This window comes from Zootoca vivipara, chromosome Z2 (genome assembly GCF_965207765.1).
Source record: "Zootoca vivipara chromosome Z2, rZooViv2.hap1.1, whole genome shotgun sequence".
Lineage (NCBI taxonomy): Eukaryota > Metazoa > Chordata > Lepidosauria > Squamata > Lacertidae > Zootoca > Zootoca vivipara.
In genome coordinates, this window is record NC_142585.1 from 46,370,232 (window position 1) to 46,390,835 (window position 20,604).

The 20,604-nt window shown below is 46.8% G+C and overlaps 1 protein-coding gene across 6 annotated transcripts in view; it reads right to left on the reverse strand.

Annotated features, from left to right (window-relative positions):
• Window positions 1–20,604, reverse strand: part of NEK6 (NIMA related kinase 6) — a 90,722-nt gene that overhangs the window by 69,849 nt on the left and 269 nt on the right. For 2 of the 6 annotated variants that reach the window (XM_088665082.1, XM_088665081.1), the window contains one exon: window positions 18,373–18,519. The exons of 3 other annotated variants lie outside the window; for them this stretch is intronic. In XM_088665082.1, the coding sequence (XP_088521208.1) occupies window positions 18,373–18,460 (88 nt within the window). In that variant the 5' untranslated portion in view covers window positions 18,461–18,519. Of the gene's footprint in view, window positions 1–18,365; window positions 18,520–20,604 lie in introns of those variants that run through there. One more of the 6 variants, XM_088665083.1, reaches the window with a different exon arrangement.

The following is a 20,604-nucleotide window of genomic DNA, read 5'->3' on the forward strand; positions in this document are numbered from 1 at the left end:
TCCTTTTTCTCCGTCCCTCCCTTCCTCCAGCCAGTTCAGTGGATTTGTAACTGGCTGACTGACCAAAGGGTGCTCATCAATGGCTCCTCCTCATCCTGGAGAGAAGTGACTAGTGGGGTGCCACTTGGGCCAAAAAAAATGAAAGGCACAAATACAGGATGGGAGACACCTGGCTTGAGAGCAGTACATGTGAAAAGGATCTAGGAGTCTTGGTAGACCACAAACTTGACATGAGTCAACAGTGTGATTCAGCAGCTAAAAAAGCCAATGCAATTCTGGGCTGCATCAATAGGAGTATAGCATCTAGATCAAGGGAAGTAACAGTACCACTGTATTCTGCTCTGGTCAGACCTCACCTGGAGTACTGTGTCCAGTTCTGGGCACCACAGTTCAAGAAGGAGACTGACAAGCTGGAACGTGTCCAGAAGAGGGCAACCAAAAAGGTCAAAGGCCTGGAAACGATGCCTTATGAGGAACAGCTTAGGGAGCTGGGTATGTTTAGCCTGGAGAAGAGAAGGTGAAGGGGTGATATGATAGCCATGTTCAAAGATATCAAAGGATGTCATATAGAGGAGGGAGAAAGGTTGTTTTCTGCTGCTCCAGAGAAGAGGACACGGAGCAATGGATTCAAGCTACAATAAAGAAGATTCCACCTCAACATTAGGAAGAACTTCCTGACAGTAAGAGCTGTTTGGCAGTGGAATTTGCTGCCAAGGAGTGTGGTGGAGTCTCCTTCTTTGGCGGTCTTTAAGCAGAGGCTTGACGGCCATCTGTCAAGAATGCTTTGATGGTGTTTCCTCGTTGGCAGGGGGTTGGACTGGATGGCCCTCTTGGTCTCTTCCAACTCTATGATTCTATTATTCCCTTCTCTCTCTCACACACACCCCTTCCTTCCTTCCTTTTTTCCTTTCCTCTCTTTCTCTCACCCACCCCTTCTGTCGTTCCTTCCTTCCTTCCTTCCTTCCTTCCTTCCTTCCTTCTCTCTTCCCTCCCTCCCTCCTTCCTTCCCTCTCTCTTTCCCTCTCTTGCCCCCCACCCCAGTTTTGATCTGGGTATGCCCCTGTTTGAGAGCATTATAAATACAGTTGCATTAACCACATCCAACTCTCTTTGGTGTGTTGTAGTATACCCAAGAATATCACACAAGTTGCTGTCCTCCATGAGAAAGAATTAGTTTTCCACTGAAAAGAAAGGGAGGGAACTAGAACACCAACTCCTTGGGGGACTTATTAGACCCTCAAAGAGTTGCTGTGATTGCTGCTATTGCCAGAAGTTTCATCTTACATCTTACAAGGGGAGGCCATAAGAGAGGCAAACCCCAAAGACAACCCTTCAATGTTCCTAGATAACCGAAGAAATATATTTCAGCTACACTAGGCTTTTTCTTATGGTAACAATTTTCCTAGCGTAGCACGAATGTCAGAATCCGCATGCAGGTGAGATTTTCTGCAGACACTCTTGAATCACATTTTCCGCTTAGCTTTCCCCACGGGGGGCGCTGTGGGTCAAACCCCAGAGCCTAGGGCTGATCGGAAGGTCGGCGGTTCGAATCCCTGCCACGGGGTAAGCACCCGTTGCTTGGTCCCAGCTCCTGCCAACCTAGCAGTTCGAAAGCACGTCAAAGTGCAAGTAGATCAATAGGTACCACTCTGGCGGGAAGGTAAACGGCGTTTCCATGCGCTGCTCTGGTTCGCCAGAAGCGGCTTTGTCATGCTGGCCACATGACCCGGAAGCTGTACGCCGGCTCCCTCGGCCAATAACGCGAGATGAGCGATGCAACCCCGGAGTCAGTCACGACTGGACCTAATGGTCAGGGGTCTCTTTCCCCTTTACCTTTTTAATATACTAATAGTGACACCTTGAAAGTAGTCTGTTTCTGAAATTTTGTGTAATAAAACAGCTACTTTGAGATCTTGTATGGAATGTCCTGGGAGATTGAAGTGTTCTCCTCCTGGTTTCTCTGTCTTGTGATTCCTGATGTCAGATTTATGTCCATTTATCCTTTGGCGTAGGGTTTGGCCTGTTTGGACCCTTCAGACTGGAAAGAGAAGTTGCTGAATTACAATTCATTACCAAGCTTCAAACCATGGAGAGATCTGGTCTGAACTGTAAGACCAATTGCAGTCGTTAACAGTCGTTAACTGTCATCAACAGGTTTACCACTCCTATCAGCCTATCACCCATTCCCACCCCCCTTCTGAGTAATACCCCTCCCCACCCTCTCACTATATATAAGGGTCTGGTGACTTCTGTTGATGCTTTTGAATTATGGTGCTGGAGGAGACTCTTGAGAGTCCCATGGACTGCTAGAAGATCAAACCTATCCATTCTTAAGGAAATCAGCCCTGAGTGCTCCCTGGAAGGACATATCATGAAACTGAGGCTCCAATACTTTGGCCACCTCATGAGAAGAGAAGAATCCTTGGAAAAGACCCTGATGTTGGGAAAGATTGAGGGCACTAGGAGAAGGGGACGACAGAGGACAAGATGGTTGGACAGTGTTCTCGAAGCTACGAACATGAGTTTGACCAAACTGTGGGAGGCAGTGCAAGACAGGAGTGCCTGGCGTGCTATGGTCCGTGGGGTCACGAAGAGTCGGACACGACTAAACGACTAAACGACGACGACTTCTGTTTCAGTGTACAGTATCTGAAAAAGTGCGCATGCACACGAAAGCTCATACCTATGACAAACTGAGTGGGTCTCTAAGGTGCTACTGGAAGGATTTTTAAATTTTATTTTGACATTTTATTTTACAACAGTAACTGAGTAATCTATATATAGATATAAAAATGTAAAAAGGGCATGTGGGTGAGTATCTACTTTTCTCCGAAACCGCTTGACCAATTGCATTAAAATTTGGACACGTCACATGCGAATACGCAAAGGATGTTATACAGTTTGCTTAGACAGATGTCACACCTGAGGCAGGTCAAGCAGGCAAAACCCACTGTTCCCGAACACAAAACCCAGACAGCCGAGGATGCTGGGAGCACAGGAGAGGTTGCAAAACAGCGCACTCTAACGACGGCTACACTGGTACTGCACCTAGGAAAGCTTCCCTCTCCACAATGGCTCAGCTCGGCTTTCCAGACTGGGCCGAGTGGTGCTGGGGGCTTGCCTGGGTGCGGGGTGGGGGGGAGGGGTCGGGATATACTTGGGATAGTTAGAGAGGAAATACCTAAGAAAGATGTTACATTTTTTCTGTATGCCACAACAGCAGAAAGAATATTATTAGCCAAGAATTGGAAGAATTACCAACGATAGATGAATGGCAGAAGATGATAGAATTTATGGAACTGGCAGAGTTAACAGGGAGACTCCAAGACCAGAGGGAAGAAGCGGTGGAGGAAGATTGGAAAAAATTCAACGTGTATTTAAGAAATAAACATATTATTGGAAATAATTAATAGAAGTTTAGGAGGTACAGGGAGGTTGTAGAAATAAAAAATGTTTAGATAAATATTGATATTGAGGTGTAGTTAGAAGTAAACAGCAAGTGTGAGATTTTGTGTTATGATATAAGATAATATTAGAAAAAAGAATAGTTATAGGGTAAATATAGGTGTTTCCTGCTTGGCAGGGGGTTGTGGTCTCTTCCAACTCTATGATTCTATGAAAGAAGGTATGAGAATAAGATTTAGAAATTACTAAAGAGGATTTACAATGTAACACAGTTGGAAGGGATATGAGGAAGTAATTGATATGTTGAAGTTTTGGAATTTTTGTTTTTCTTCTTTTCATGTTATCTTTTTTATTTTGCATTTTGTAAGGTTTTGTTTTTTTGTCTTTGTTTGTTACAAAATAATAAATATATTTGGGGGGAAGGAGGAGGGGGCGGGATAGGTCATGGGTCAGGACAGGGTAGGGCCAATCACATGGATGAGCCGGGGGTGGGGGGAGGAGCGGACGGGATAGGTCATGGATCAGAACAGGGTATGCCAGCCACAGGGATAAGCCGGGGGGGAGGGGGCGGCATACCTCATGGGTCGGGACAGGGTGGGGACAACCACAGGGATGAGTTGGAGGGGAGGAGGGGATGGGATAGCTCATGGGTCAGGACAGGGTGGGGGGAGTCACAGGGATGGGCCTGTGTAAACAGAACGCATGTAAAACATTTCAACAAAATGAAGGGATTTCTACCATTCAGTGGATTTGTAACTGGCTGGCTGACCAAACCCAAAGGGTGCTCATCAATGGTTCCCCTTCATCCTGACTAGTGAGGTGCCAGAGGGTTCTGTCATGGGCCCATCTTCTTCAAGATCTTTATCAAGGACTTGGATGATGGGCTTGAGGGCATCCTGAGCAAGTTTGCAGATGACACCAAATGGGGAGGGGTGGCTAATACCCCAGAGGACAGGATCACACTTCAAAATGACCTTCACAGATTAGACAACTGGGCCAAAGCAAACATGATGAATTTTAACAAGGAGACATGTAAAGTACTCCACTTGGGCAAAAAAAGAAAGGCACAAATACAGGGTGGAAGATACCTGGCTTGAGAGCAGTCCACGTGAAAAGGATCTAGGAGTCTTGGTAGACCACCAACTTGACATGAGTCAACAGTGTGATGCAGCAGCTCAAAAAGCCAATGCAATTCTGGGCTGCATCAATAGGAGTATAGCGTCTAGATCAAGGGAAGTAATAGTACCACTGTATTCGGCTCTGGTCAGACCTCACCTGGAGTACTGTGTCCAGTTCTGGGCACCACAGTTCAAGAAGGAGACTAACAAGCTTATGAGGAACGGCTTAGGGAACTGGGTATGTTTAGCCTGGAGAAGAGAAGGTTAAGGGGTGATATGATAGCCATGTTCAAATATATCAAAGGATGTCATATACAGGAGGGAGAAAGGTTGTTTTCTGCTGCTCCAGAGAAGCGGACACGGAGCAATGGATTCAAACTACAAGAAAGAAGATTCTACCTCAACATTAGGAAGAACTTTCTGACAGTAAGAGCGGTTCAGCAGTGGAATTTGCTGCCAAGGAGTGTGGTGGACTCTCCTTCTTTTGAGGTCTTTAATCAGAGGCTTGACAGCCATCTGTCAGGAATGCTTTGATGGTGTTTCCTCGTTGGCAGGGGGTTGGACTGGATGGCCCTTGTGGTCTCTTCCAACTCTATGATTCTAAGGAGGACTCTGAAGGTGAGGAGAGTCTGAAGGGGGACTCAGAGGATCCATTTAACAGTCTGAGCCACAGCAACGCGTGGCCGGGCCAGCTAGTTATCACTAAAAAGAAAAAGGACCAGCCATGGGGTCTGATTCTAGAAGTTCTGGGCTTTAGGGCACCATTAGTAAAACCCTGTTACTGCTTTTCAGTCTGATTTGTGGGAAACTTGTTCCTTGACAGAAACAAGGTAATCAATTAGTCCCAGAGAATCCAGGAAAAACTCTTGGCCTCCTAATCTTTGATTTTCTCACTCCGCAACCTCTGCTTAATCTTTGTTGCCAGGGAAGAAGAAGATCTTGGTGATGGAGTGTGTTTCGGACTCCCAGCTGGGCCAGGCAGAGCTTACTATAGTAAAACATTTATGTAGAGCTGTTGGTAGATCAGAAACGAGTAGTGGATTCTTTTTCTTTCCTTTGCAGACTCTGTTTAATCAGTTCGGAAAATCTAAGCAGTGACTTTTAGCTCTTAGAGGATTAAGAACCAAGTTGTATATATTAAAGTCAGCCCTACATTAGTAAATAAACTCTGATTGCCATAATCATCGTACTTAGTGTAAGCGCTTCTTGGGTGAATATTAAATATCTGTTAATCTTTATGGTATTTAGAGGATAATTTTTTAACTCGCATCAGCTTCTTGCTGCTTTCACAGGTCAATTACTCCAATTTATAACATCGTGTCAGCTATAAGAACATTACCATCCAAAAGTACAGTGTCAGCTATAAGAACATTACCATCCAAAAGTACAGGGCAGATTGTAATTTTCTTATCTGCTTGATTTCATTCTTCAGATTCTCTTCCCCTTTAGTGATTGAGGGTTGAGGTTTAATTCTTCTTATTCAGGGGTCCCGAAACTAAGGCCCAGGGGCTGGATGTGGCCCAATCACCTTCTAAATCTGGCCCACGGACGGTCCAGGAATCAGCATGTTTTTACATGAGTAGGATGTGTCCTTTGATTTAAAATGTATCTCTGGGTTATTTGTGGGGCCTGCCTGGTGTTTTTACATGAGTAGAATGTGTCCTTTGATTTAAAATGCATCTCTGGGTTATTTGTGGGGCCTGCCTGGTGTTTTTACATGAGTAGAATGTGTCCTTTGATTTAAAATGCATCTCTGGGTTATTTGTGGGGCCTGCCTTGTGTTTTTCATGAGTAGAATGTGTCTTTTTATTTAAAATGCATCTCTGGGTTATTTGTGGGGCATAGGAATTTGTTCATATTTTTTTTCAAAATATCGTCCGGCTCCCCACATGGTCTGAAGGACAGTGGACTGGCCCACTGCTGAAAAAGTTTGCTCACCCCTGTTCTTATTTGACGTCTTATTTCATAGCCTCTATATTCTAAGCACAAGTCACAGTCTGAGGGTCTAAGCACAAAGTCACAGTCCTGGGGTCTGAGCACAAAGTCACTGTCCGGGGGTCTGAGCACAAGTCACAGTCCGGGGGTCTGAGCACAAAGTCACAATCCGGGGGTCTGAGCACAAGTCACAGTCCTGGGGTCAAAGCACAAGGTCACCATATCCAAGATGGCAGACGGAACTCTGTTCGTAAGTAGAAACATTCGTAAGTCGAATTATTCGTAAGTAGAGGTACCACTGTATTTCCCCCCCTTCTTTTCCTCCTCTAAAAACTAGGTGCATCCTATGGTTAGGTGCATCTTGTGGAGCGAAAAATACGGCATCTGGAAACAGTGGGCTATTTCAGGGCACTATTTTTGGACGGAAAATTCAAGTCTGCCCTAGTATGGATTAATTTATGTGTGATGCAGCATCAGGGCAACGGTGATGAAAGACGAGAAGATGAAAGCACAATCTATTAACTCCCACCCCCTTCCCTTACACAATGCTCTTTATACCTAGCTGCTCAGAAGTAAGTACTGCAGGTGAAAATTGTTTATGGATATCACAGCAGCTTGTTCAACCAACTTACAGACACGCCTAGGAGTTGCCTCTAGATCTCTATGGAGGGACAGCTTGAGGAACACTGACGATTTCTGAACAAGCCATCAAGTGAAAATGTATTTTGCAGACCAAAAACGTCTGTCTTTTTAAAAATGATTCTGCAAGTCAGCTTCTCCCAGTTGGCTCTAGCATTCTGCAAACCAAAAAGTGTCTTAGAATCTTGCAGTGAGCACACATATTCTATTCCATTACTATCTGGCCCGGCCACGCATTGCTGTGGCTCAGTCTGTTAAATGGACCCTCAGAGTCCCCCTTGAGACTCCCCTCACCTTCAGAGTCCCCCTTCATTTTGTTGAAATGTTTTACGCGTGTTCTGTTTACACGGGCAAGGGGCCTGGGCGGGCCGGGAAGGGAATTAGCTCCCTTGTCTCCCACTCCGATCTCTTGCAATCAGCTGCTGAGCGGGTCCTTTCAACACTCTTTCCATCTTGTTAGCCTTTAGCTCTTTCTAAAAAAGAAAGAAAACATGATCTGCCTTTCGCCCCTTGGCAGTTCGGCTCCAGGGACCACACATTCGCTCCATAAGACGCACAGACATTTCCTCTTACTTTTTAGGAGGAAAAAAGTGCATCTTATGGAGCGAAAAATACGGTAGATTCCAAAAATCTTCCTTTTTAAAAAAAGATTTCTCCTCATCATCAATGGCTCCTCCTCATCCTGGAGTGTAGTGACTAGTTGGGTGCCACAGGGTTCTGTCTTGGGACCAGTCTTCTTCAACATCTTTATCAATGACTTGAATGATAGGCTTGAGGGCATCCCGAGCAAGTTTGCAGATGACACCAAATGGGGAGCTGTGGCCAATACCCCAGAGGACAGGATCACACTTCCAAATGACCTTAACAGATTAGACAACTGGGCCAAAGGAAATAAGATGAATTTTAACAAGGAGAAATGTAAAGGACTACACTTGGGCAAAAATAAATAAAAATAAATGAATGGATGGGTGACACCTGGCTTGAGAGCAGTACATGTGAAAAGGATCTAGGAGTCTTGGTAGACCACAATCTTGACATGAGTCAACAGTGTGATGCAGCAGCTCAAAAAGCCAATGCAATTCTGGGCTGCATCAATAGGAGTATAGCATCTAGATCAAGGGAAGTAACAGTACCACTGTATTCTGCTCTGGTCAAACCTCACCTGGAGTACTGTGTCCAGTTCTAGGCACCACAGTTCAAGAAGGAGACTGACAAGCTGGAACGTGTCCAGAAGAGGGCAACCAAAATGGTCAAAGGCCTGGAAACGATGCCTTATGAGGAACGACTTAGGGAGCTGGGTATGTTTCGCCTGGAGAAGAGAAGGTTAAGGGGTGATATGATAGCCATGTTCAAATATATCAAAGGATGCCATATAGAGGAGGGAGAAAGGTTGTTTTCTGCTGCTCCAGAGAAGCGGAAACAGAGCAATGGATTCAAGCTACAAGAAAGAAGATTCCACCTCAACATTAGGAAGAACTTCCTGACAGTAAGAGCTGTTCGACAGCGGAACTTGCCGCCAAGGAGTGTGGTGGAGTCTCCTTCTTTGGAGGTCTTTAAGCAGAGGCTTGACAGGCATATGTCAAGAATGCTTTGGTGGTGTTTCCTGCTTGGCTGGACTGGATGGCCCTTGTGGTCTCTTCCAACTCTATGGTTCGATGATTCTACTAGATGACCCGGCCACACGTTGTTGTCAGCCATATGTCAAGAATGCTTTGATAGTGTTTCCTGCTTGGCTGGGGCTTAGACTGGGTGGCCCTTGCAGTCTCTTCCAACTCTATGATTCGATGATTCCTCCATGGCACACCTTCAAATTTGCAGCAAGCTCAGAGTCACTCTCTAGTAGTAATATGGACAGCTGCTGGCTCACAGAGGTGTAATTTGAAACTTGAGCTGACCCTGCACCCACTTGAGCCAGGAGCAGCAGACTGCTGACTCAAGAGGCAGACACTGACAAACAGATGCCCGGGGTTCCAGTCCCCTGCACGTCACTTTACCAATACATACAAACACACACTGTCTGAAAAAGTAATCCCCGTTATTTGCCACCCATCCCCCTACGGGATCGGGATCGGGATCAAGTTTATTGTTTATAGCGAAAAGCTGCTGCAATGTACGCCATGTCATTCAGGAAAATATATATACTAGGGTGATGACTTTTTTACAACCTCATTCCCCTGTATCACAATTTGATGAGCTTTCATTAAAGATTAGATAAAATCTGACTTTAAAAGAGATTTGATTTAAAAAAACTCACGCACAAAAGGATTTTTTTAAAAAAATATTGATCCATTTTTGGACCATTTTTGTAGTCACTGTAAGTTTTGAGGTCCCCAAAAGGGGTTTTTACGTTGCACAGGTGTGACATTTGTAGCCTATGTTGCTAAGAACACTTCCCATTGTGGAATGTGGCGTTGTGTCCAAATTTGGTACGAAATATATATAGAATTGTTCATACAATTTTATGAAATGGTAAAACGGCATACAAAAGAAATCAAAAACGGTTTGTGTGTGGCTTTTTTAAATATTTCAATGGAATATACCTCATTTTAGTCATTAATAGGCAAAAGTTCATCCATTTGTGCTACAGGAAATAATTTTTGAGGGGGAAAAAATGAAAAAGTCATCATCCTAATATACAAATTTGGTACAAAACTTAGAACAGTACGTTTCTGAGCACAGTTCAAAGTGTTGGTGCTGACCTTGAAAGCCCTAAACAGCCTTGGTCCAGTATACCTGAAGGAGCGTCTCCACCCCCATTTTTCTGCCCGGACACTGAGATCCAGCGCCGAGGGCCTTCTGACGGTTTCCTCGTTGCGAGAAGCCAAGTTGCAGGGAACCAGGCAGAGGGCCTTCTCGGTGGTGGCGCCCGCCCTGTGGAACGCCCTCCCATCAGATGTCAAAGAGAAAAACAGCTACCAGATGTTTAGAAGACATCTGAAGGCAGCCCTGTTTAGGGAGGCTTTTAATGTTTAATAGTGGGTCAGAACAGGGTGGGGGAAGTCACAGGGATGCGCCTGTGTAAACATAACACATGTAAAACAGGGGGACTATGAAGGTGAGGGGGGTCTGAAGGGGGACTCTGAGGCTCCATTTAACAGACTGAGCCACAGCAACGTGTGGCCGGGCCAGCTAGTTTTAAATAAAAGCACACATTCTATTCATGTAAAAACACCAGGCATGCCCCACAAATAACCCAGAGAGGCAGTTTAAATAAAAGCACACATTCTATTCATGTAAAAACACCAGGCATGCCCCACAAATAACCTAGAGAGGCAGTTTAAATAAAAGCACACATTCTATTCATGTAAAAACACCAGGCATGCCCCACAAATAACCCAGAGAGGCAGTTTAAATAAAAGGACACATTCTACTCATGTAAAAACACGTTGATTCCCGGACCATCCATGGGCCAGATTGAGAAGGCGATTGGGCCGCATCCGGCCCACGGGCCTTAGGTTGCCTACCCCTGCTCTAATGCAAACACGTTCATTTACTGGAATGCCTCTGTGTCTCCCATCTCTATAAGCAGAGTTTATTGTGTTTGATCGTAACCCCATCCCCCTACAAACAACTCAAGAGTACCTGTTCGGTTTCATGTCCATTCAAAAGGCTGAAGGACATTTCTCATTTAATCATAAACAAGAATTATCAAAGTTCACAGATAAAGCAACAAAAGTAATTAAGAGAACGGTAAACATCACACCACTCTTCAAAATGGGAAGGCTGCGAGCCCTTTGAGAGGGGGTGAGCCAGCACCTGTTCCAAGAGCATACTAGACTAGGGCAAGAGTTCACGGAGTCAGTTTATCCTTCATCTCTGCAATAAGAGGGCACTAGACCATGGTATTTTATTTCTTTCAAACTAGCTGGCCCGGCCACGCGTTGCTGTGGCTCAGTCTATTAAATAGACCAGGTCCCCCTTCAGACTCCCCTCACCTTCAGAGTCCCCCTTCATTTAGTTGAAATGTTTTACGCGTGTTCTGTTTACACCCCCACCCAGCTTATCCCTGTGGCTGGGTATACCCTGTCCCGACCCATGACCTATCCTGCCCCCTCCTCCCCCCACCCCTGGCTCATCCCTGTGATTGGCCCAACCCTGTCCCAACCCATGACCTATCCCACCCTTTCCTAGCGCATCCCCCACCCAGGCGAGACCCCACCTCCATTCGGCCCAGTCTGGAAAGCCAAGCCAAGATGCTGTGGAGTGGGAAGCTTTCCTAGGTGCATTACCAGTGTAGCCGCCGCTAGAGGGCACTGTTTTGCAACCTCTCCTGTGCTCCCAGCATCCCTGGCTGTCTGAGTTTTGTGTTTGGGAACAGTGGGTTTTGCCTGCTTTACCTGCCATAGGGGTGACGTCTATCTACGCAAACGGTATGTAAACCCTCGCATATTCGCACGTGACGTTGTGTCCAAATTTGAACCAATCGGTCACAAGCGGTTTCGATGAAAAGTGGAGACGAACAAACATGTCCCTTTTAACTTTATATATAATATGATATGATATCATAGAATCATAGAGTTGGAAGAGACCAGAAGGGCCATCCAGTCCAACCCCCTGGTGTCATCTGCAAACTTGATCAGGATGCCCTCAAGCCCATCATCTAAGTCGTTTATAAAAATGTAGAATAAGACTGGGCCCAAGACAGAACCCTGTGGCACCCCACTAATCACTTCTCTCCAGGATGAAGAGGAGCCATATGATAGGATAAAATAGGACATATGATGTGATATATGATATGATACAGTGGTACCTCGACTTACGAATTTAATCCGTTCCAAACGGACCTTCGTAAGTCGAATAAAATCGTAAGTAGAAGCCTATTGGGGGGGGGATTAAATAAAATCGTAAATTGAAGCAACCCCTATTAAAAATCCGTAAGCCGGAAAAAATCCTATTCGTGCCACATCCAAAATGGTGGACAGAGCTCCGTTCGTACCTCTAATATATATAAATGTAAAAATCGTGAAAGTGTGGGCTCCAATTTTCTCTGTAACCGCTTGACCGATCCAGGCCACTCCCCGAGTGTTTGCAGAAAAAAAAAATCCCTCAAATCTCACACCTGCGCAGGTAGAAACCTGCTTTTCCACCAAGTAAAACAGCGCCCTCAAGTAAAATTCCTCCCACAGTACACCCCCTCCCTTCTGTGAAATCTACACCACACCCACAAACCAATAATGACATCATCCACCAAGCAATTGAAACCACCAAGGCGGCCATTACCAGACCCCTAGGCCCTGCCAGGCTGTTAGGCCCCCACTAGGCCCGGGGGGGGGGGGGGAGAGGACGAGCGCCCAGATCGCAGGTCGCAGCACGGCCTTTGTTTTATATAGGCCCCGCCAGGTCACCAGGCCCCCACTAGGCCCGGGGGGGAGAGGGGGAGTACCCAGATCGCAGGCCGCAGCACAGTTTGTTTTATGCCCCCTGCCAGGCCCCCACTAGGCCCAGGGGGGAAGGGCAAGCGCCCAGGTCTCAGGCCACAGCACGGCCTTTGTTTTATGTAGGCCCCTGCCAGGCCCCCCCTAGGACCGGGGGGGTAACCCACAGCAACGCACTTGGGGGCACGGCAAGGGGTTTTTACTTTAAAATTTAGCGGGCGTTGTATCACATGTGAGGCTCCGGTGGCCATTTTAAGTAAGGGCACTCATGCCCCTTTTAACCTACGCATATAAAAATGTTCACGATGTGTGCGCAGGGGCCAATGTATGGCAATACGGGGGGAGGGGACAACACTCCCTGGGGAAAACAGAGGGAAGGGTGTCCTACCAAAACACAGGGATGAGCCAGGGGGTTGGAGGGAGGAGGGGTGGGATAAGTCATGGATCGGGACAGGGTGGGGGGAATCACAGGGATGACCCACAGCAACGCGTGGCCGGGCCAGCTAATATAATATAATATCATATAATATAATATCATATCATAAAATAAAATGAATTCAACAGGAGAAAGATACAAGATGTGTGCCCCTACCCCAAGAAAGAAAAACAAAGCAGCCAGCCTGCCCTATAACCAATAGGGAACTGCTTTCCACATTTCACAATTCTGGAAAAAGTGGCCAGTTTATGAACTCTTTAACAGTTCACAGTTGTTCCATTAAAGAAAACCATTCAATCATGAATTAATATGGTTCAAACAACAGGTCTGAAATTTAGGCATTGCGAGTCTTTATTGCCTTAAATTTTTCTAACTATGGAATTTTGTTCAGTGTCAAAATGCTGAACAGTGTGCAAAAGGCTCTGCTTTTATGACGAGAATATGACATTTGTTTCCTTTGAGTCTCGACAGCAGATGTAATTATGAGTGAGGAAAGAACTTGCTATTATTAAAGAATTCTCTAGGCTCCCTGACTTTGTTGTGTGGAAGCAAGAATAGAGTATCATCATGTTTATTTTGATAAAATTCTTAGAAGTTTATTGCTTTAAAAAATATAGATGGGGGAACATTAAATACACGCTCTTACAAGAGAGTCGCTGCAGGGACCCTCGTTGAATTCCAGGGGAGAATTACTGTTTCAAAGCAGCTCTGGGCAATGTGTCAAAATCAATATTAAGCAAAATATCTGCACTTCTAAATCTGCCCTTTAAAGAAGGATCTATAAAGCAATGTGCTCAGTCCCTAGAGTCAGAAGCATTTTACTCAAAAATATGAAGTTCTATGTCTCACATTCTACTATGCACATCTACGGTTTAACGTCTCCCGGCCGTGGGCCGGATCGTTCCCACAGACGATCGTCCGTGGGTCAGACATGGGCAGCGGGGCGCCGGAAATCGCTTCTGCACATGTCTAGAAGCCGAAAATCGCATCTGGACATGCGCAGCAGCACCCCGCTGCCCATGTATGAGGCTCTGGAAATCGCTTCTGCGCATGTCCGGAAGCTGGAAATCGCATCTGGGAATGCACAGAAGCAATTTCTGTGCCACGCTACCCATGTCCGGGGCTCTGGAAATCGCTTCTGCGCATGTCCGGAAGCCCAAAATCACATCTGCACATGTGCAGAAGCGATTTCCGGCGCCACGCTGCCCATGTCCGGGGCTCCAAAAATCACTTCTGCACATGTCCGGAAGCCGAAAATCGCGTCTGGGCATGCATAGAAGCGATTTCCGGCACCACTCAGCGAGCCCCCACACCGCGCCGGTTTAGCACAGCACCAGGGGGACTTGCCAAGCGGGCGGCTCGGTGACTGGGCGGCTCGCGGGCCGGATAAACAGCTTTTGTGGGTCGCATCCACGGACGTTGCCGACCTATGGTTTATAGTCAGGGCTGCTGCAACAAACAGCCACACAAGCCTTTGGGAGGCAGACATGCAAGAGGGCATCAGAGGATGGAGGGAAGGAAGGAAAGAAGGACAGGGGCCAGGGTTGCCCGCAACACCCCGACTACCCTCCAAGGCACCCCAGGGTGCCACGACACACTGGTTGAAAACCACTGATTTAGTGAAATAGAGATCATATAGCCAACTGAGTCATTCAATAAAGGGCACTTTTTAATAAAAGTGGGACGTTTAATGTGCCTTGTTGAGCTTCCTATGCAAGTTCCCGAAGCACCTCATCATAAGAGTGTTCATTGCTGTGGGATTTACAGTGGCACCTCGGGTTACGAACATGATCCGTTCTGGGACGCAGGTCATAACCCGAAATGGTCGTAACCCGAAGCGCCATTTTGCGGATGCGCACCGCTTCTGCGCATGCACAGAACGCACGCGCGGCAAAAATACTTCCGGGTTTGCGGAGTTCAAACCTGAGGTGTTCATAACCCGAGGTACGATTGGACATTATGTTTTGTGTTTCTTGCAATTAAAAATACTGTCTCCAGTTTCCTGATATGATGGACAAGTATTCCACGGACCCGTCTGGAATGAAAAGTTCGCTTCAGGTTAAGTACGCTTCCGTTTCCTGATATGATGGACAATGATTTTTTGTTGCTCCTCAACCTTCCAAATAGCAATCAAGCTGGGACATCCGTTTTAAATTTTACGCTTTCTTACATACACTAACATTTTATGAGCCAACATGTGGCCAGATGCTCTCCTATAATACGAGGCTGGAAAGTCTTAAACTGAGCAGTTTGGGGCAATTCATAAGGAAGTGATCTAGGAATTGCAGACAGTACTTGCTGGCACAAACTCTGTGGCCCAAATCAGCACAACTGCTCACCAGATTATTTTTATTTTTATTAATAATAATAATAATAATAATAATAATTTATTATTTGTACCCCGCCCATCCGGCTGGGTTTCCCCAGCCACTCTGGGCGGCTTCCAACAAAGATTAAAATACATTGAAATGTCACACATTAAAAACTTCCCTAAACATGACTGCCGTCAGATGTCTTCTAAAAGTCAGGTGGTTGTTTATTTCGTTGACATGGAATGAGAGGGCACAAGCCAGGTGCCACTACCGAGAAGGCCTTCTGCCTGGTTCCCTGTAGCTTTGCTTCTCGCAGCGAGAGAATCGCCAGAAGGCCCTGGGTACTGGACCTCAGTGTCTGGGCAGAACAATGAGGGTGGAGACGCTCCTTCAGGTATACTGGACCGAGGCAGTTTAGGGCTTTAAAGGTCAGCACCAATGCTTTGAATTGTGCTCGGAAACGTACTGAGAGCCAATGTAGGTCTTTCAGGACTGGTGTTATGTGGTCTCGGCGGCCGCTCCCAGTCACCAGTCTAGCTGCCACATTCTGGATTAGTTGTAGTTTCCGGGTCACCTTCAAAGGTAGCCCCACATAGAGAGCATTGCAGTAGTCCAAACGGGAGATAACTAGAGCATGCACCACTCTGGTGAGACAGTCTGCGGGCAGGTAGGGTCTCAGCCTGCGTACCAGATGGAGCTGATAGACAGCTGCCCTGGGCACAGAATGGACCTGCACCTCCAAGGACAGCTGTGAGTCCAAAATGACTCCCAGGCTGCGCACCTGAACAGGCTGAAAGCAAAAAGTAAGGTTACCGTAACTTCCGTCATAGAGCTTCAGTATGCCGATGACAACGTAGTGTGCGCACGCTCAGAGGATGACCTCCAAACCATCCTAAATATCTTTGCAGAAGCTTACGAAAAGCTTGGGCTATCACTCAACATCCAAAAAACCAAAGTGCTGCACCAACAAGTACAAAACAACCCCTCTGCAGCGCCACAAATCCAACTCAGTGGTGTAACGTTGGAAAACGTCGATCACTTCTACTACCTAGGCAGTTACCCTTCCAAAAGGGCCAACATTGGTGCCGAAATCCAGCATCGCCTGAGCTCTGCGAGTGCGGCTTTCGCCCGATTGAAGTTGACTGGTATCGCCTCCAAAGGCAAAAGCCACCAGAGCGTTTTATGTTCTAATAAAATAAATACCTTCCTTCCAGCAGCACCTTAGAGACCAACTAAGTTTGTCATTGGTATGAGCTTTCGTGCGCATGCACACTTCTTCAGATACACTGAAACACAAGTCACCAGTGTTTCAGTGTATCTGAAGAAATCCTCTTTCATGTCCAAAGTAGGCATGCCACCCATAACGGTTGTCAAACCCTTCTAAATCCAATAAATCTGCCTTTTGCAGTATCGTCCATTCTTCTAACCGATTCAGACAGACCGAATCATAATACAAATTGAAATCAGGTGGTTCTACAGTGCAAAGTGTTTGAGGACCAGGACATTCGCAGGGAAACCAAAATGCTTGTTTGCAAAGCTATTGTACTACCAACCTTACTATATGCTTGTGAAACATGGACCACCTATAAACGCCATCTCCAACCCCTCGAAAGATTCCATCAACGGTGTCTCCGAACAATTTGACACATCACTTGGGAAGACAGGCGAACTAATATCAGTGTACTGGAAGAAGCAAAGATCACCAGCGTTGAAGCAATTATTCTTCAACATCAACTTCGTTGGACTGGTCATGTTGCGCGGATGCCTGATGATCGTCCTCCAAAGCAACTACTCTAGTCCGAACTTAAAAATGGAAAGCATCATGCTGGTGGTCAACAAAAGAGGTTGAAAGATCTCAAGGCAAATCTTTAAAAATGTAGTATAAACACTGACAACTGGGAAACACTGGCCTGCGAGCGCTCCCGTTGGAGAACAGCCTTGACCAAAGGTGTCCTGGGCTTTGAAGAAACTCGATCTCAGGACGCAAGGGAGAAAGGTGCGAAGAGGACGGCACGCTTGGCAAATCCACACCGTGATCAACTCCCGCCCGGAAACCAATGTCCCCACTGCGAAAGGACGTGTGGATCCAGAATTGGCCTCCACAGTCACTTACGAAACCATTGTTAAAACAGTGTTGATGGAAGACAATCTTATTTGGCTACGAGTGATCGCCAAAGAAGAAGAACCTCAGGGTTGTGAGTTTGAGCCCCGCATTGAGCAAAAGATTACTGAATTTGCAGGGGGTTGGACTAGATCAGGCACCCCCAAACTTCGGCCCTCCAGATGTTTTGGACTACAATTCCCATCTTCCCCGACACTGGTCCTGTTAGCTAGGGATCATGGGAGTTGTAGGCCAAAACATCTGGAGGGCCGCAGTTTGGGGGTGCCTGAGCTAAAGGCTAACAAGAGGGGAAAAGGAAGTTGAAAGGAACCTGCTCAGCAGCTGATTGCAAGAGATCAGGAGGGAGATAAGGGACGCTAGCTCCCTTCCCAGCCCTGCTCCCTTGCCCAGGCCTCCATTGTTGAATGTTCTGCAGAGAGAGGCTGTTTGTTTCCCCAGCGACATGTGACTGGCTGATTAGATTATCTGTCTGAAAACTCCCTTTCCTTTCTTAAAGAAGCTGCAGAATGCAGCTCCATTTCTCAGGATCAGCTCAAACTTGTTGAGCTTACTTTGCAAAGGGAAAAAATCCTGTTTTTATGGGGTTCAACTCACAGTTCTGCAGCTTCTCTAGGAAAGGGAAGGAAGCCATTTCTACAGTTTCCAGACAGATGCAGTTTGAGGATGCCTGGACTAGGTGTTCCCAGGGGTCCCTTCCAACTCTACAATTCTATGGCTCTTTGAAAACAATTTTCTATACATACCAAGAGCAACTCCCAAAAATGAATGTGGATGATTTGGGGGGGGTGCACACAAATTTCTGCCTTACACACATATATCAAGGCTCAGAAAAGACACTGGGCAGGATTCTTGGACATGATCCCCAAAGCCTGCCTCTAATTTATCCTTTGATGGAAGGAATGAAGAGAAACCGGTCCGGGAATGAGATGACAGCAGAACTGTACTGCACAAATTCTGCATTAGAAAACACGCCGCAAACTGTTGGGATGCTTAATAAAATAAAATAAAATAGACGCAGGTCACCTCTCACCAGAACTGCCTTCAGCTCCTACCAACAAGTTCACCGCCATCGAAGAAGTCCTCATAGAATAGAAGCTTGGAGAACACTGTCCAACCATTTCGTTCTCATAGAATCCTAGAGTTGGAGGAGACCACAAAGGCCATCCAGTCCAACCCCCTGCCAAGAAGGAAACACCGTCAAAGCATTCTTGACATATGGCTGACAGCAACGTGTGGCTGGGTCAGCTAGTAGAATCATAGAATCCTAGAGGTGGAAGAGACCACAAGGGTCATCCAGTCCAACCCCCTACCAAGCAGGAAACACCATCAAAGCATTCTTGACATATGGCTGACAGCAACGCGTGGCCGGGTCAGCTAGTAGAATCATAGAGTAAAGGGCTTCTGGGACAAGATTTATAATGAGTTTTTAAAAGTGTTTAAAAACACGTTTGTTAAAAAACCAGAAGCTTTTTTACTTGGAATAACAAGACAAGAGTTACCAAATAAAGATATTACCTTTTTTTGTATGCTACGGCAGCAGCTAGGATACTCCTAGCAAAGAATTAGAAAACTGAAGATCTACCTACAATTGACGACTGGCAGATGAAGCTGATAGAATTTATGGAACTGTCTGAACTGAATGGGAGACTCCGAGACCGGCGAGAGGAGACAGAGGAAGAAGATTGGAAGAAGTTTAAAATTTATTTGGAGAAAAACTATAAGGTTAAAGAAACAAGGGAAGGGAAGTATAAGAGACTGAAGAGGCGAGAAGTTAAATAAAGGAGAGAAATGACTGTATGTTAAATAGTTATTATAAATTCCAGATTCTAAGGAGTTTTATTTTAATTAGTTTATGTTTGTATGTAAAAATAGGATCGGAATAGTAATGTATTAAGTGAATTAGAATGAAGAATGGAAGAATGAATTAGAGAGTGCCATATTAGTTATTCCATTCTGAAGGACAGATCCTGAAGCTGAGGCTCCAATACTTTGGCCACCTCATGAGAAGAGAAGACTCCCTGGAAAAGACCCTGATGTTGGGAAAGATTGAGGGCACTAGGAGAAGGGGGCGACAGAGGACGAGATGGTTGAACAGTGTTCTCAAAGCTACCAACATGAGTTTGACCAAATTGCGGGAGACAGTGGAAGACAGGAGTGCCTGGCGTGCTATGGTCCATGGGGTCACGAAGAGTCGGACACGACTAAACGACTAAACAACAACAACATATTAGTTATAAATAGAAACGTGGAAGGGGGGAAGGAGGAAGTCAACAGAGTAAAAGAATTACAGGGGAACAAAATCTGGTTAAGAGGTATTATAAGGTATAAGAATGTGGCTCCCCAAAAATTGAGTTTGGATGTTTTCAAAAACTTGTTAATTGTTCTTTTTTGTATTTTCCTTTTCTGTTCTTTGTCTTTTTTCTTTGTAATGTTCAGAAAATTAATAAAAAATATTATTAAAAAAATAGAATCATAGAGTTGGAAGAGACCACGAGGGCCATCTAATCCAACCCCCTGCCAAGCAGGAAACACCATCAAAGCATTCTTGACATATGGCTGTCAAGCCTCTGCTTAAAGATCTGAGGGGGAGTGGGGGCCAGTGCGTGGGGGCAGGGTTGGGCCTGAGGAAGAAGCGAGGTTGAAGGGAGGGGCCAGCGTGTGGGGGCGGGGTGGGGCCTGAGTCCGAGGCAAAGCTGGGGGAGGGGCAAGCACCTGGGGAGGAGTGGGGCCTGAGTCCAAGGGGGAGCGGGGGTGGGGCCAACGTGTGGGGAGAGGAGGGGCCTGAGTACGAGGGGGGGTGGGAGGAGCCAGGGCGTGGGGAGGGGCCTGAGTCCGAGGGGAGGGGCCAGCGCACGGAAGGCGTGGCCTGGGTCCGGGGGCGGGGAGGGGCCAGTGCGTGGGAGGGCCATGGACTGAGTCTGAGGGGGACGGGGGGCAGCGCATGGGGAGGGGCATGGCCTGAGTACGAGGTGGAGCAGGAGCGGGGCAAGCGTGTGGGGAGAGACGTGGCCTGAGTCCGATGGGGCGGAGCCAGCGCTTGGGGAGGGGCCTGAATCCAAGGGGCGGGGCCAGCGCGTGGGGGCGGGGCCTGAATCCAAGGAGCGGGTCGAGCGCATGAGGATGGGGCGGCGCCTGAGTTCGAGGGGAGCAGGAGCGGGGTGCGCGCGTGGGGAGAGGCGGGGCCTGAGTCCGAGGGGCGGGGTCAGCGTGCGGGGAGGGGAGGGGCCTGAGTCCGAGGCAAGGCTGGGGGCGGGGCCAGCGC